This window comes from Camelina sativa, chromosome 11 (assembly GCF_030686135.1).
Source record: "Camelina sativa cultivar CO46 ecotype springtype chromosome 11, ASM3068613v1".
Taxonomy (NCBI): Eukaryota; Viridiplantae; Streptophyta; class Magnoliopsida; order Brassicales; family Brassicaceae; genus Camelina; species Camelina sativa.
The window spans coordinates 38,594,205-38,609,989 of NC_141890.1; the positions used below are offsets into that span (position 1 = coordinate 38,594,205).

General features: G+C 39.7%; 4 protein-coding genes across 8 annotated transcripts; 2 read left to right on the plus strand and 2 right to left on the minus strand.

Annotated features, from left to right (window-relative positions):
- The first annotated feature begins 818 nt into the window (after positions 1 to 818).
- On the plus strand, positions 819 to 3,483 carry LOC104725318 (uncharacterized). 4 transcript variants are annotated; one of them, XM_010443953.3, is made up of 5 exons: positions 819 to 992; positions 1,183 to 1,538; positions 1,635 to 2,746; positions 2,833 to 2,927; positions 3,032 to 3,483. In XM_010443953.3, exons 2-4 carry the CDS (start codon positions 1,193 to 1,195, stop codon positions 2,905 to 2,907), a joined length of 1,533 nt encoding a protein of 510 aa, XP_010442255.1. In that variant the 5' UTR covers positions 819 to 992; positions 1,183 to 1,192; the 3' UTR covers positions 2,908 to 2,927; positions 3,032 to 3,483. The 4 variants fall into 4 exon arrangements, with proteins under 4 accessions (XP_010442255.1, XP_010442254.1, XP_087331419.1 ...); XM_010443952.3 differs by having other exon boundaries at positions 844 to 1,538; XM_087475293.1 differs by having other exon boundaries at positions 863 to 1,538; positions 2,833 to 2,922.
- A 450-nt stretch (positions 3,484 to 3,933) lies between these two features.
- On the plus strand, positions 3,934 to 6,834 carry LOC104725319 (formin-like protein 9). Its single transcript, XM_087475294.1, has 4 exons — positions 3,934 to 5,386; positions 5,481 to 5,656; positions 5,736 to 5,983; positions 6,070 to 6,834. Exons 1-4 carry the CDS (start codon positions 4,044 to 4,046, stop codon positions 6,685 to 6,687), a joined length of 2,385 nt encoding a protein of 794 aa, XP_087331420.1. The 5' UTR covers positions 3,934 to 4,043; the 3' UTR covers positions 6,688 to 6,834.
- Positions 6,835 to 7,381: 547 nt separating this feature from the next.
- On the minus strand, positions 7,382 to 9,500 carry LOC104725320 (acyl-coenzyme A thioesterase 2, chloroplastic). 2 transcript variants are annotated; one of them, XM_087475295.1, is made up of 5 exons: positions 8,952 to 9,500; positions 8,669 to 8,846; positions 8,085 to 8,557; positions 7,867 to 7,995; positions 7,382 to 7,686 (listed from the first exon to the last, which is right to left on the minus strand). In XM_087475295.1, exons 1-5 carry the CDS (start codon positions 9,408 to 9,410, stop codon positions 7,522 to 7,524), a joined length of 1,404 nt encoding a protein of 467 aa, XP_087331421.1. In that variant the 5' UTR covers positions 9,411 to 9,500; the 3' UTR covers positions 7,382 to 7,521. The 2 variants fall into 2 exon arrangements, with proteins under 2 accessions (XP_087331421.1, XP_087331422.1); XM_087475296.1 differs by having other exon boundaries at positions 8,085 to 8,554; positions 8,952 to 9,452.
- A 225-nt stretch (positions 9,501 to 9,725) lies between these two features.
- LOC104728687 (probably inactive leucine-rich repeat receptor-like protein kinase At5g48380) lies at positions 9,726 to 12,700 on the minus strand. Its single transcript, XM_087475297.1, has 3 exons — positions 12,129 to 12,700; positions 11,073 to 12,013; positions 9,726 to 10,976 (listed from the first exon to the last, which is right to left on the minus strand). Exons 2-3 carry the CDS (start codon positions 11,922 to 11,924, stop codon positions 9,957 to 9,959), a joined length of 1,872 nt encoding a protein of 623 aa, XP_087331423.1. The 5' UTR covers positions 11,925 to 12,013; positions 12,129 to 12,700; the 3' UTR covers positions 9,726 to 9,956.
- Between the last annotated feature and the right edge of the window lie 3,085 nt (positions 12,701 to 15,785).

Genomic DNA, 15,785 nt, shown 5'->3' on the forward strand with positions numbered 1-15,785 from the left:
TTGAAATGCCCTAAAATTTGACTATGAGTTTCCACAAACAGCATAAAGAGTTGAGATGACAAAGACTTCTCTTATCATGTTATGAAAGAAGGGAACGAGATTGGTTTAAAGAACAAAGAAGCTTTACACTATAGTTCAAGTCAAGATTATACTTCTTGGACAAAAGAAAGATGGAGCAACGTTTCGTTTGATTTGGCTATAAATCCGGATAAGAAAGAAGGGATTAAGATTCGAGAAGTCCAATGGACAACTGGAACAATAATAAAGTAGCAGACTGCCTAGCAAAAGCTCCTATTCATAATATTGCACATTATGTTTCTCATCACTTTGTACCTCCATGAGGATAACATTTCTTCATCATAAATGAAAGGAAGCTGTTAAAAAAAAAGAAAAAAAAAAGGGATTAAGAAGGATTTGGTTAGGTTTACTAAAGGAAAATAATATTTTACATGAAAGTTGGGAAGCGTGGTTATCTCTTGTGTTTGTCAGCTTGGGACATGCAAATCGAAATTGATACCTACAATAGCTAATTTCTTGAAGCATAATTTGTATGATCATGAATTGACAACGGTGAAGGATAACTTTAAGTTGAAGAAGCTAAATGTTGTTGGACACAACCAGAAAGTATATAAGATATTCATTTTTGCTTGTCTGTTAAGTAAATACTTTTGAACATTAAAATTTTAGTTTTGATTTTGTGGTATCTATAAAAAAAAAAACATTTTAATGGTACTTTTTGAGAAAAAAATAACAAAAAAAGGTAAATACTTTTTAAAATTCATGTTAGTGATATTTACGAGAATTGCTCTAAAAATTGTAAATTACAAATCCATAAATCATTTTTACTCTTTTGTGCAAAATTAAATAGGGCCGGTCGACTCGAACCAATATCAAATAACCGTTTGGCCTGTGGGGAAAGGTTGCGAACCAGAAAAAGCAGGTCGGTCGTAAACTGATTCAGTTCCCCTCGGCTACCTCGACATCAAACATTGGTACTCTTTGTTTCTTTTCCCAAACCCTCAAAACTCATTCTCGTATCTGAAACCCTAAATTATGAATCTTTCGGTTACGTATTCTCGAATGATTTAGGGCTTCAAATAATCTCTATTCACCTTCAATTGTTGATTTCTCCCATGATTTGTTGACTTCTCATCAAACCCATATCGTATTATTGTTGTTTAGATCAGAAAAGATGGTGAATTTGTTCTTGTCTGAACCAAAGTTGAACGATGTTGTTGCCGACAACAGTAGCAACATCGATGTGATTTTACCTCTGTTGAACAAATTAGGCTCTCACATTCAATCGTTGGTGACTCGTGGAGGTCGATCAGAAGCTAGACTTTGGCTTTGTAGTGCTCTTTCTACTGTTTCTATATCCCCTAGGAAGCAACTTAGTGTTTTCATGAAGTTGTTAAGATCAAAACCTAGAAAGTTGCAGTTTGTATCTCAGCTTCTGACAATGATCTTTGAGAAGAGACCTAGGAAACTTGGATCTTTGTTAGCTAAAAGAAGCTATATACTTGAGAAATTCTTTGAAGGTGAAGTGTCTCTGGTTTAATTTTAATCTCCCCATTGTTTACATTTATCTTGTGAGATTGTTGTGCTTGATGTTGAGTTTTTTTTTAAATATGCAGGGCATCCAAAGCGTATACTAGAGTGGTTCTCTGAGTTTGCTTATGATGGTGGGTCTGATCACAAACATGGTGCAAAAGCATTGGCTCAGTTTGCGTTTACGAACCGGGATATATGTTGGGATGAGCTTGAATGGCGAGGAAAGCACGGTCAATCGCCTGCAGTTGTTGCTACAAAGCCTCATTACCTTCTTGATTTGGATGTTCAACGGACCATTGAGAATTTTCTCGACAATGTTCCTGAGTTTTGGTCGTCTAAAGAGTTTGCTGAGTCGCTGAAGGATGGCCAGGTTTTGTTTCTTGATACCAAATTCTTTCTAGATCTGTTTATCGGTTTCATGTACGAGGAAGATCTGAATGATGTGTGGGATGCTGTTGAGGAGTTTCTTACGGAGGAGTCTTTCTCTTCTTTAACTCAGCATCTCCTTATCACACTTGATGAATGTCACTTGTGTCGGTTTCTTGAATTGCTTGGCAACTATTTCGATCCAAGCATTGAATCTTGGGATAGTGGTGACTCGTCTTGCTGGCTCGGGGTTGTTCTTTCAAAATATGTTGACACGGAGTCTATTGACGAGCTGTTACTTCTGAATTCTATTATCAACCAAGGTCGTCAGTTGCTACGGCTTGTGCGTGATGAGAACCTTAATGACGAAGGAGAGTTGTTGAAAGAAAACACGGAAGAGATCTTCAGAGGTTTGGAAAAAGGCAGTAGCTTTTCTCTAATTCTGAGAGATCTCTCGAAGATGAAACACGAAGAGGTGATAAGATTACTCGGGATACTTTCTTGGACTATTCACTTCAGACTAGCAGAGGAATGTCAGACGCCAGATTCATGGGAGCTTTTGTTTAGAGAAAATGGGATTGAATTCCGCAGGTCTAGTGACCACTCACTGCTAAGCCATAAGGGATATTCTGAAGAAAGTGAATCTGACTCAGATAGTAGAAGCCGGGCTTCTAAAAAGAGGCACAAGAGGGAGAAGAAGAAAAGAAAGAAGCAAAAGATGAGGGCTATTGATGATGATGATCTTGGTGATGATGAACTTGTAGGTCTGCATCAAACAAGTCGAAGTTGGTCGCTATCTACTGATGGGTTTTCTGCAACATGGACTAGTGTAAGTTTCCTATTCTTGTTTTCGTATAGTTGACGTGTTTCTTATTTGTGTTGTTTTCATTTTCATCTGAGATAATCTTTGTTCAGGTGGATTTACCGGAACACATTGCAAAGTATAGTTTGTCGACATGGATGAAGTGGTTACTAGCTAGGCAAAAATGATTCATATACAAAACAGTAAGGTATTGGTTACAACCTTAACTTCTGTGATTTCTTGTACTAAACAAAAGGAGATTTCAAAGATGATCTACCTAACCTAGTGGTTTCTATTTACCCCTCATTACAGATCATACCAATAGGTACAAAAGTGCAAAACTCGAATATATTCGCCACTGATATGTGTACAACATATGTTCATGTAGCAGTCAAATCGTTCATCTGATCTTTGTTGATGAGAATGAAAAGATAGCAAAGTGTGAAGGACTGTAGCAAATCGTCTTACGATTCTCAGGACAGAAGGTGTTAGAGCTAGCATCTCCATCCATAAGAACCTCTAAGAGTTATCAGCAAGGATACAGCTGAAAAGAAGTGCTATGAAATTGAACAAACAGTTCTCACTTCTCAGTAAAGTTACTAGAACCTCTAAGTGTAACCACTAAGAGTTAGAGCAAGGGATACAGCTTAATAGAAGGGCTATGAAACTGAACGATCAGTATTTTTTTCAGTTGTGTAACTTTGGGCTGTTATTAAAGCCAACTTCTGAAGATAAGTGTTTGGGCTAAAAAAACCCAATAGAAACGAGCCTCTATGCCATTATTTACCTATCTATTGATTGTGAAAATGAATTTTGAATATTGCCAAATAGTAATAGTACAAAGTCTTTGATGTTATCCATGGAAAGAGAAATAAAGTCCATCCATGTATTGGAGAGGAGCGAGTCAGAAAAAGTCAAAAAAAGATTCTTTTGAAAGACGGGTAAAAAAACTTCGAAGTTCAAGTAATTATTACACATATCTTATACAGAGACATGGATTCACTAAATCTTCACGAATACACAAAATACTCGTATATATCATCAATTTTTATTATTTGTAGTTACTTTACGACTGGCCCTAGTGGTCTTCTGTGTCAGTGTCACGTTTTTATTAAATAACAAACAAAAAAAAATTGTAAATAGTTACATTATATTGGTAAAACTGAAAATAGTGAGTCACAGTCTCAAAGAGTAGTATTATTACACAAAGCTCAAAGTCACAGGGTGCGTCCATAATAGTGCCCCATTAACTTCTCTCCTCTGTTATAGTGAGTGTGAACAGTGTGTGAGTGAGAGAGAGAGAGAGCTTTGCAGAAGAAAAAAAATGCAGAACTTTTGGTTGGCCATCTTCTTCTTCCTGCTAACGTGCGCACCACCGTCTCCTCTATCCTACGCATCCGCCGCTACTCTCAGCCGTCGTCACCTCTACGACTACGATTCACCACTTCCTCCTCCTCTCTCCCCCATAAGTCCTCCTTTCTTCCCTACCTACTCCGCCTCAGCTCCTCCTCCTCTTCCTCCATCTCCTCCTCCTCCTCCTCCTACCTTCGCCGTCTTCCCCACATTTCCAGCCAACATCTCCGCCTTAGTCCTCCCTCGCTCTTCTAAACCACACCACGCTTCTCCTACACTTCTCCTTCCGGCTATCTCCGCCGTTCTTGCCGTCGCCACAGTCCTAGGCTTGGCTTTGTTTCTCTACGGCCGGCACCAAGGGCGAAACCGTCATGTTAAGAGCAGTCATTGTCCTAGTAGCAGCAACACAAGCAGAAGCAGCTATGATGATGAACAGAGTCACATCACCACTAACTTCAATATGGCTGCTACTACATCTCCCTCAGAGGTCTTCTACCTCAATACAGAGGAATCTGAACATATAAGAACCGGAGGAACTTTTTTCTTGAAGCAAGACTCGCCGGAGATACGACCATTACCACCGTTACCAACTCGTAGCTTCCACCACAACAACTATGAAGCAGAGGTAAACGAAGAAGACGGAGAAGAAGATGTGTTCTTTTCACCTATGGCTTCTCTCCCTGGCTCAGAGACTTCAAGCCCATCTCATTCCTGCTCTTCCTCCTGCTCCGGCTGGGTTTCTCCAGCTAGGTCATTCTCTATGACCATGTCTCCACCAAACCCTAGATACTCTGACGCTACTAACCTTCAGTCTCCGTCACCGGAGAGACTAAGAGTACGGAAACATAACGGAAACGGGTCGGCGTCTTTGAGAATGTTTAGCTTCTGGGATCAAAATGTGGGATTTGGGTTCCCTCGTATCTCTTCTGCTTCTACTTCACCAGACAGAGGATTCATAAGAACACCACTCTCTTCTCTCTACTCTTCGGTTTCTACTTCTCCTGATGGGTTGTTCCGGAAGTTTCTTGATAGTTCGCCGCCGATTTGGAACGATTTTAGTCGGAATGTGAAGTCAGTTTTGCTTTCTCACTCTGCTTCATCAAGAAGAGATTTTGTTATCAACATTGGTGAATCTTCTTCTCAACAGAGCAAAGTAGCAACAACAGTTCCTGCTCTTCCTCCTCCGACCAGACCACCTCCTATTGTTCCACCGTCTCAACCGTTTGTGGTTCAAAACGATGTAAAGAAACTATCTTTTTCGGACCAACCTCCCAAACAGCAGCATTGGGACCGACTCAGATCAAGCTCTTTCAAGTAAGAGACGTGTAAAGCTGTCATCTTTTCTCTTTTTCTTTGTTCTTCTTGAAATGAGTTTAATGTTAGTTTGATTTGTCTGATTGTGTGGTAGATTGGACAAGGAGATGGTAGAGACTCTGTACATTGGAAACTTGTCAAATCCAAGAGATCTTCCGATTCTAAATCAAGAAAGCAAAGTTTTAGATCCAAGAAAGGCTCAGAATATTGCTACTCTGCTCCAACTACTTAACTTAACCACTAAGGATGTTTGTCAAGCTCTTCTTGATGGTAAAATAATCTCTAATCTATTGCCATGTGTGTGTTTTGTAAATGTTATTGATTTGTGTTCTTCTAATTATTGATTTAGGTGACTGTGATGCACTTGGAGCTGAACTTCTTGAGTGTTTATTGAGATTAGCACCTAGTAAAGAAGAAGAGAGGAGGTTGAAGAGCTTTAGTGATGATTCAGTGATCATCAAGCTTGGTCCAGCTGAGAGGTTTCTTAAGGAATTGCTTCATGTGCCTTCTGTGTTCAAACGGGTTGGTGCATTGCTCTTTGCGGCTAATTTCAACTCTGAGATCAAACGTCTCAGAAAATCATTCAGTGTTGTTCAGGTAATGCTGAAGATAGCTGATTCACATATGTATGTATGATGTTGTAATCTTATGTTATGTCTCATTAAGTTTATCTGCTTTTGCAGGTTGCTTGTGAAGAACTAAGCAACAGTAGAATGTTCTCCATACTTCTGGATGCTGTACTGAAGACAGGAAACAAGATGAATGTTAGAACAAACCATTGTGCTGATGATGCTCATGACTTCAAACTTGACACGCTCCTTAAGCTCGTTGATGTCAAGGGATTAGATGGAAGAAGCAGTCTCTTGCATTTTGTTGTTCAAGAAATGATAAAATCAGAAGGCAGTGTGAGAGCTTTAGAAGGCATCAGTAACCTGAATTCAGAGCTGAGCAATGTCAAGAAATCAGCAGACATTGAGTATGGTGTTCTAAGAAGCAATGTCTCGAAGCTTTGTCAAGGACTGAAGAACATCGAGGAGCTTTTGCTACTGAGCGAGGAGAGTGGATCAAGTGGAGATCAATGGCTGAAGTTCAGGGAGAGGATGGCTAGATTCTTGAAAGCTGCTGCAGAGGAGATTGTGAAGATTAAAATACGAGAAAGTTCAACGCTCTCCGCATTGGAAGAAGTCACAGAGCAATTCCACGGAGATTCTTCCAAGGAAGGTCATACAATGAGAATCTTCATGATTGTGAGAGACTTCTTGTCTGTTCTAGACAACGTATGTCACGAGATGGGAGACTGATTCCCATTGTTAGATTTTAAATGTAATGATTAGGAACGTATCTCTAGTTTCAGTGTCTTGTAACGGGTATGACTAGCGGCATCTCTGGAGGATATCTGTATCATTTTGGAAGACTTTAGTAGGTGTTTATGCTAATTTGATTCAAAATCTTGGTCTTAGTTGGTGCGATGTCTATTTATTTAGTCTTTGTGGCTTTCCCATTAGATTCTTGCGAGGAAGATACAATCTTCTTACTGGTGCAGCTATCTTTGTCCCCGTTGGTGCAATTATTGGGTGGTTCTACTGACAAGAAAGAAGAAGACACAAGCCAAGGGCAAAGACCCCATATGCTTGCTAACAACATCTCTTGCGACAAATCCTTAGGTATCAAGTGTGATCTTTTGCAGTTTTTGAACAACTTTAAGCCATCATTTCTCTGTTACCTAGGATTAGGAAAATCAAAAGATTTTGGTACTCTGTAACCCACTCTTCCACTTGAAGGTGCATATAGATGTATGGATTTTAAGACATTTCTTATTGCAATTTCTCAACTTGAAACCCTTTTATCCCACGACAAAATCCCAGATTTGTACAGGTAACTACCTCATCTAGATCAACTACTTGTCTTCTGCAGCATCAGCTGCATCTTTGATTCATCCATTTGTTTTCTGTTAGTGGTAATTTGTTGGACATCCAAATCAATGGGTTGCAGGTGTAAGCCAAATCTTTGGTTATATTAGCAAATCGTTTAGATATAATAGAAGAAATGCACATACACTTCTAGTTAATTTGGTCAGTGGAAAGGTGTATCTTTTAGAACACAGAAACACCATAGATATTAACGCGGAATTATGTCTACTCTTGTTGTTTGCTTGAGTTCAATGCTTCTGCATCCATGCGCTCGAGGATATGACGAGCTTCCTCCTCTGTGGCAGGAACTACATTTCGAAGCTTAAACCCATTGTTTCTGGCCTTTGCCTCTGGTCTTACAGTGAACTTAAAGTAGAATGTATTTGAAACCTACATCATATATACAACAAAGAAAGAGACCTCAAATAGACATAATGAGCTTCAAACTTGATATAGTTCGAGACATTGGCATGAAGATGCATCTTTTATAAAGAATCAGTGAGCAAGTTTAACTTTATCAGAGTTTGAATTGATCTTTAGAAAGATCCCATTATCAAGTTAAAATTTTACCTCACTGGAACGAATCTCTGGGCTTGTAACATGAGCAACAACTTCGATATTGATCAGCGGACAATCCAGTTTATCCAGTTGAGTGTAAAGCACACAGGATTTGAAACGTAAGAAGTCCCCAACGTCCACCTATCATGCAAGTCCATTCACATAAGTTATATACAGAAGGAGAGAACGTGAACAAAAATAGGATAGTAAGAAGTGATTTGGATACAGACTGGTCTTAGGAAATCGACGTGATCAACTTCTAAGAAGTAGGGCACTAGACCAGCAAATGTATAAGCAGTGGAGAAGGCCAACTCAAACGCTCTGTGCATTAAAAACCCTCCAAAGATCCTCCCATGGATGTTCCTCTGCTGCGGTTGGCATATCAACGAATTCTCAAGACGAGTATCTTTAAGAAGAATGCTGTTTCTGTCTGCAAGAGCTGGCATGTCAGAGAAAATCCTTCCTTCAGCCAACCAAGCCTCGAGCTTCTTACACTCCCCATGATCAAACTCCCTTCTGTCACCTCCCCTCTTCTTCTTCCTCAAGTTATTCCTAGCTTCGGCTTCCTCAAAGAGAAGCTTCTCGAGCTCGGTTTCAGGAGAAAGGCGGTTGATAGGAGCGGCCTTACCAGTCTTAGAGTCACGAGCCACAAAAATGAAGTTGGCAGTTAGCGCAACCGAATCCGAAGAAGCCTTGACATCTTCTGAAAACAACAAAACCAATCACAAAGCAGAAGCAAGTGTTTTAATTTCTTATTTATTTTCAAGATACATTGCCTGTAGTTTGAAATTTTGTAGACATTATGTATACATACTGTTTTCGGATTGCATAACTTCGAGTTGAATCTCGATAGATGAGCGACCAACCCAAATGACAGAAGCAACAGTCTTGAGATCAATGTCGACACAAATCGGCTTCTTTAAAACAATCTTATGAACAGAAGCTGTAACAAGCAAGAGTGGCCTCGTTGTGCTATCATCATCAGAACAATGCTGAATCACAAATGTACACACACACACACACACACACACACACATTAGAATCCTAAATAGCATCGAACTTTGGCAAAATCAAGACAAAATAGAGAGAGGGTATACCTTGACAGAGATAGTGCCGGCTAAAGCATCGAGATCTTCAAGCAAGATGCCGATACGGACCTCGTTCCATGGATCTCTGTACTGCTCGCGGAGAATGAAGTCAGTGGAGAAAGGGTAGAAAATGGTGGTTCGGCTATGAGAAGGGGTTCTGGTTAGAAGCTGGCTCTGAGGTGGAGCGTTAACAGGAGGATCAAGAAGTGATTCGAAGATTTTGGATCTGGCTTCCCATAAAGCTGTGGTGACCGGTGAGTGGTACATACCAGGCCACAAACTCAGAGGCTTCTTAGTTGAGTCACAAGGAGATGACGGTGAGGCGAAGGTGGAGACGACGGAGATGGGTCTCGGAGAATTCATGGTTGGATTGGATGATGATGAAGAAAGTGAGAAGCTTTCTCTTGGGTTTTTGAAAATGAGGGAAGGTGAAAGAGATGCTGGTGAATCATTCAATGGAAAGGTCATCGGTTTCCGTTGACTTTGGAGTTTAGATTGTTTCTTCTTTTGACATTGTTTTTATTATAAGGTTAACTTTAAAAGTTAAAAAAACTCCCCTCTGTCTGATTCATTCTCATCAAATTTATATAATTTTTATTTATTTCATTTTTCTGATTTCACAATAAAAACATTTTTTATTAGTATTAAGTACTAATGTTAGTTAAAAAAAAACACAAATTCCAGTGTTATAGTACCTAATAAATAATGGGATACAAAACAAGTGTAAAATCATTTTAACCAAATTGAGTAGTGCGCAAAATTTAGAAAGAAGCAAGGACGCAGTGGCAAAACCAAACCAGTGACGGTACTACGCACACCAAAAGCTCCGTATAAGCAGTAATAAGAGAGAGTGCATCTACAACAATATTTCATATTACACCCACACCATCGACAAGGAGAACCCAAAAATAAAATAAAAGAAAAGACAATACTTACTTAAACATATATAATGTAGTTATATATTTTATATCTTTGGACTGCTACGACAAAAGATGTCTCACCCTTCCTGCTTGATCAGCGAGCAACTATGAGCTCCTCGATGAAATCACCTTCACCTGATTCAGAGGGGATTAAGATATCATCATCGACGGTGAAGTTGTAGCTCTCTCCAATGGCCCTCAGAAGCTGATACACTTCAAACATGGTTGGCCTCTGCTTTGGTACTTCCGGTAGAACGCAGTTGCATGCTACTTTTAGCACTTTGAAGATCTCATCATCCACACCGTTCCCAAGTAAAGACCTGTCAATCGCTTCCTGCAGTTTTGATTCACTTGATAGCTTTGTAATCCATTCCACAAGGTTACCCTTGAAGCTTTCTTCCTCGCCTTCTTCAGATACTTTTGTCACACTCGTTGCTTTTTGGCCAGTTACTAGCTCTAGAAGCACAACCCCAAAGCTATAGACATCTCCTTTCGGAGTTGCGACCATGGTTCTTGAATACTCGGGAGCAACATAACCGAAATCCCCAAATTCTCCATTGACGAATGTGCTTAAATGGGTATCAATGGGGTTCATCAGCCTAGCTAGACCGAAATCCGAGATCTTGGGCTCGAACTCTGCAGTCAATAATATGCATTTCGAGCTTATGTTGCGATGGATGATCCTCGGGTTGCAGCTATGATGAAGCCACGCCAATCCTTTTGCTGCCCCAATAGCAATTTTCAACCTTGAAGGCCAATCCAAGGGCTTGAAGGACTCTTCATCTGCAGGATGTAACTGATCATAAAGGTAACCGTTTGCCATGTACTCGTATATCAGAAGCCTCTCCTTATTCGCAATACAATAGCCCAAGAGAGGGACTAAGTTTCTGTTTTTAACAGAGCCCAAAGTCTTCATCTCTGAGTCAAGCTCTTTCTCAGAACGTTGAGAATCCTGCAACCTCTTTATCATAAGTGGAGTCCCATCTTCAAGCACTCCTTTGTACATAGTCCCTGTTCTTCCTGTTCCAATGATGTTATCTTTCTTGAATTCCTCTGTTGCCTTCATAAGATCGCTTAATTTCATCTTCGAAACTGAGTTCTTAAACATGAAAACCTGAAAACTCACAAAACACCAAACATATATCATAAATTCAGAACATAACAACAACAGTACAACATGTGTCACTAAATCATCAATGAGGGTTTTTACCTTAACGCCTTTCTGTCCTTTCATCAAGCTCTTTGCCCATCTGTTTCCTTCAGGATCATCCTGCTTCTTCCTAACAACACCCATTTTACGAAAATAGAAGAACAAAACACCCCCAACGACTAATGCTGCCCCAGTCAATCCACCAACAGCCGCTATAATGATAACTTTACCACGAGAGCCATTAGAACTCTTACAGTCATCCAGAGGCTTACCACACAAATTCAGGTTATTAGCAAAACTCTCAGAGTTAATGCTGGTGCTGTTGAACTTTGGGATAGGACCTTCAAGACGATTGTCAGCCACAGAGAACGTTTTGAGCCGTCCGAGTAGCACTAACTGAGGAGGAAGCTGACCAGTGAACTGGTTATGCTGAAGCATAAGAGAGTTCAAAAAGGAAATGTTTGAGATACTAACAGGGATTTCACCAGAGAAACTATTGTAAGAGAGGTCCAAAGTAGTAACAAGGTGAATCACATCTGTAAGGTTTGATGGCAAAGGTCCAGAGAAGTTGTTTCTAGAAAGGTCTAAACCAGTCAGATCAGAACATAGCTTAATCCCCTGAGGAAACACTCCTCTGAGACCATAACCAGAGAGCTTAATACTCAAAACCCTATTCTCATCATCGTGCCAACAAGCCACACCACTGAACTTGCAGATGAAACCTTGTGCAGTCTGGTTCCCAAAATCCCAACTTGACAAATACCCATTTGGATCCTTAACTTGAGATTTAAAGGTCTTCAAGCAATCAATGTTGGCCTGATTTGCATCGGCCAAGCTAGACAGTAGAAGCAGCAAACAGAGACTATTCCCAAAGAAAATTGCAAAAACTAACCTACCACCCATGTTCTTCATAAATCCCTCCCCAAATTCCACTAAATGGGTAAAATCACTACAAACTAGAGAAACAAAATCTAGGGTTCTCTCCCATGAACATCAGAAACCTGTAAGCAAATAAAGAATCACAAAAATCAGAAAGAAGATAAAGCGATCTAAAATTGAGTTGACTTAGAAAAAAGTTTCCAAATTTTTTTTTATGAGAAATTCTAAGGAACTTACGAATGAAAATTAGAAATTGTACAAGACAGAAGCTTTGGTCTTTGTCGTCGTTGTCGTGCTCGGGTTCATCAGTGTTGAAGAGCACAATGAAGAAGAAGAAGAAGAAGAAACAGAAACCGCATCTGTGGCAAAGTGTTTATGAAAGAAGAAGAAGAAGAAAAGGGACTTTGAAATAATATAAAAAGGAGGAGTCGAGTCGTCTGGTGTGAGTGAGTTGACTGAGACTTTGGATCGTCGTCGTCGTCGTCTAGTGAAAGTTCGTGATGAATGGGGCAAAGCAAAAGAAAGAAACACTGATGAGAACGCAACGCAACGCAATGACCCAAACAAAAACCAAATTGGTCTTTCCGCGTTAAATGTTTTTTCTTCTTTTTCTCCTTTTTGACTTTTCAACATCATCATATCTTCTTGTGAGAGAGAGAGAGAGATGGACAAATTTTTCTTCCATTTTTGTTTTAAATATAAATCTGGATATTTTTCTACTGGTTTCTAGTTTTTGACCAAATCAAATAATAAAATATGTCATCCAAATCAGTTCACTCAATGATTCGTATGCTGTTGTTGTTTAACTTGTTACAGCCAGGAATTCCAAAAAGAAAAAAAATGAACTATTATATGAGTATATGTAATCCAAAAACATCAATGGGAAGTTGTGAGGTTTGGGTTTCTTGGTATAGATTGTGACAAATACCAATGTATTTAAGGAAATAAGAATATAGTATCATTGTATTATTATATGTTCATAATACCGTTGATCCAATTATAATTTTGTTTCAGAAAAGTGAAGTTTTTGTTCTGTTAACAATGTTTCAAGTTTCAAGTTTCAAGTTTCAACTGATAAATTTAAAAGGTGTCTTGAGAAAAAGATGTTTCGACTTCATATCTTCATTTCCCTTCGGCTGGTGGTTTTAGTGCTGGCTCTGGATAAAAATTGATAAAGCATGTTCTTTTCAGTTTTCATATCTCTATTAATTTGATCGGCCGATTTTTGTGTTAGAGGTTCATTGATCATGGTGTTGTGGATTCAAGAACAGAACACAAGAACAAAACACAAGTATTTCAATAAGAATTGCTCTCTTATTAATCTCAAGGAAACTATCTCAAAACCTTAAGCCTCTCAACACATAAGTTGTGCTACAAACTAGCACCTCCTTATATAGAGGACAACACCAAAACCAAAACCCAATAGGATAAGTCTACACAAACATATCTCTCTTAAGACATACTAATCCTTATCTCATTTAGATTCTCCTAAACATACTTGACTTTGTCCTCAAGTTATTGCAAGCTTACAACAACATTTTCCCCCCTAAGCTTGGAATCATCTTCACTCACTTCACATACTCCCATAAGAGTTCTCATCTCCTTAAATTTCATTCTTCCAAGAGCCTTGGTTAGAATGTCAGCTTTTTGTAAGTTTACAACAACATTTTCCCCCCTAAGCTTGGAACCATCTTCACTCACTTCACATACTCCCATAAGAGTTCTCATCTCCTTAAACTTCATTCTTCCAAGAGCCTTGGTTAGAATGTCAGCTTTTTGTAAGTTACCAGGAACATGCTCAACACTTACCTGTTCGTTCTCGACACACTCCCGTATAAAGTGAAAACGAGTGTGTATGTGTTTACTGCGGCCGTGAAACACAGGGTTCTTGGTGAGAGCAATGGCCGATTTGTTGTCGATCCGGATGACTACTCTCTCGCTTCTCCGCCCAGTCATCTCTTCAAGGAGTTCTTGAAGCCAGATTGCTTGTTTGGCTGCTTCTGTGGCTGCCATAAATTCTGCTTCACACGAGGACAAAGCAACAATCTCCTGCTTCTATGAACACCAAGTTATCGGCGACTCACCTAGATAAAACATATGTCCCGTGGTACTTTTGCCATCATCCACATCAACATTATACGAGCTGTCACTGTATCCCACAAGACGGACCTCACTTGTGCGTTTGTAAAACAGTCCAAAAGAGCATGTTCCTCGAAGATATCTAAGAATCTGTTTCAGACTTGCTCCATGTGACAACTTAGGATCTTGCATATACTTACTCAAAACACCAACACTATAAGCAAGATCAGGACGCGTGTGAATCAAGTATCGGAGGCATCCTATGCTTCTTCGATATTTCTGTCCATCAATAGCACCTTCTCTTTGTGACTTGGACAACTTCAAATTCATGTCCATTGGTATATGAGTTGAGTTGCAGTCTCCCATTCCAGTCTCTTCCAAAATTCTAAGAGCATATCTTTCTTGCTTCAGAATGATTCCTTCATCGAGTTGCCTTACTTCAATACCTAGGTAATATGTAAGCAGTCCAAGGTCACTCATTTCAAACTTCTCAGCCATTGCTTGTTTAAATTCGGAAATTGATGCTTGAGAGTTCCCAGTAACAAGCAGGTCATCCACATATACAGCCACGACAAGAAGCTCTTCCCCTATCTTCTTATAATACAAGGACGACTCCTTAGAACACCTCTGAAACTTCATCTCTCTCAAAGTCTGGTTTAGTTTTGCATTCCACGCTCTAGGAGCTTGTTTTAAGCCGTAGAGAGCTTTATGCAGCTTGTAAACTTTTCTCTCGCTCCCCTTGACTACAAAACCTTCTGGTTGATGAACAAACACTTGTTCATTGAGATCACCGTACAGAAACGCCGTTTTTACATCCAAGTGATGTATCTTCCATCCGTTTGAGGCTGAGTAAGCAATAATGAACCTAATTGTCTCCATTCGAGCCACATGTGCAAAGACTTCGTCATAATCGATCCCCTGTTTCTGTACATATCCTTTCGCCACTAACCTTGCTTTGTATTTGTTTAAGCTTCCATCTGAATTCCTCTTGATCTTAAATACCCATTTTAATCCAATCGGCTTCACTCCTGAAGGTAGCTCAACTAGGTTCCATGTGTTATTTTTCTCAATTGATGCAAGTTCATCTTCACATGCTCTTATCCAAATCTCTGACTTAGAAGCTTCAGCATAATTCCAGGGTTCTTCGTTAATAGACAGTAGAAGACCATCAAGTTCCTCATCATGGATAACATAATCTGATAGATACCTTGGTTGTGATATAACTCTTGCAGGTCGTCTTACTGTTGACTGTTGCAGATCACTGTTACCATCATCAATCGATTCATCGCCATCTTCTTCTTCATCAGGGCCTTGTCTCAGTTCTGGCTCTGTGAATGTCTGAACATCATTACCATCATCATCGTCTTCACCAGCTTGACTTATTAAACGAACTCTTCTGTTTCCAATATCACCAATCGAAACAGATAAATCTGAATAATCCTTATGTTCCTCTGTTTCGTCTTTTGTCCAATCCCAGCTTCTCCTTTCATCAAAGCGTACGTCTCGACTCACAATGATTCTTTTCCTTAGAGGATCGAGTAACCGGTATGCTTTAGAGCCTGGTTTAGTTCCTAGGTTCACCAACATTCTCGATATGTCGTCAAGTTTTCTTCTTCCCACAGACTCTGTTTTCGCAAACGCAATGCAGCCAAATGTCCTTAGATGATCAAGATTCGGCTTCACACCTTTCAGCATCTCATAAGGAGTCTTATCCACCAAGGACCTCGTCGCAATCCTGTTGATCAAGTATGTGGAGTGTCGTACGGCTTCCCCCCACAAGTAATTTGGTAAGTCCATATGCTTTAGGATACTTCT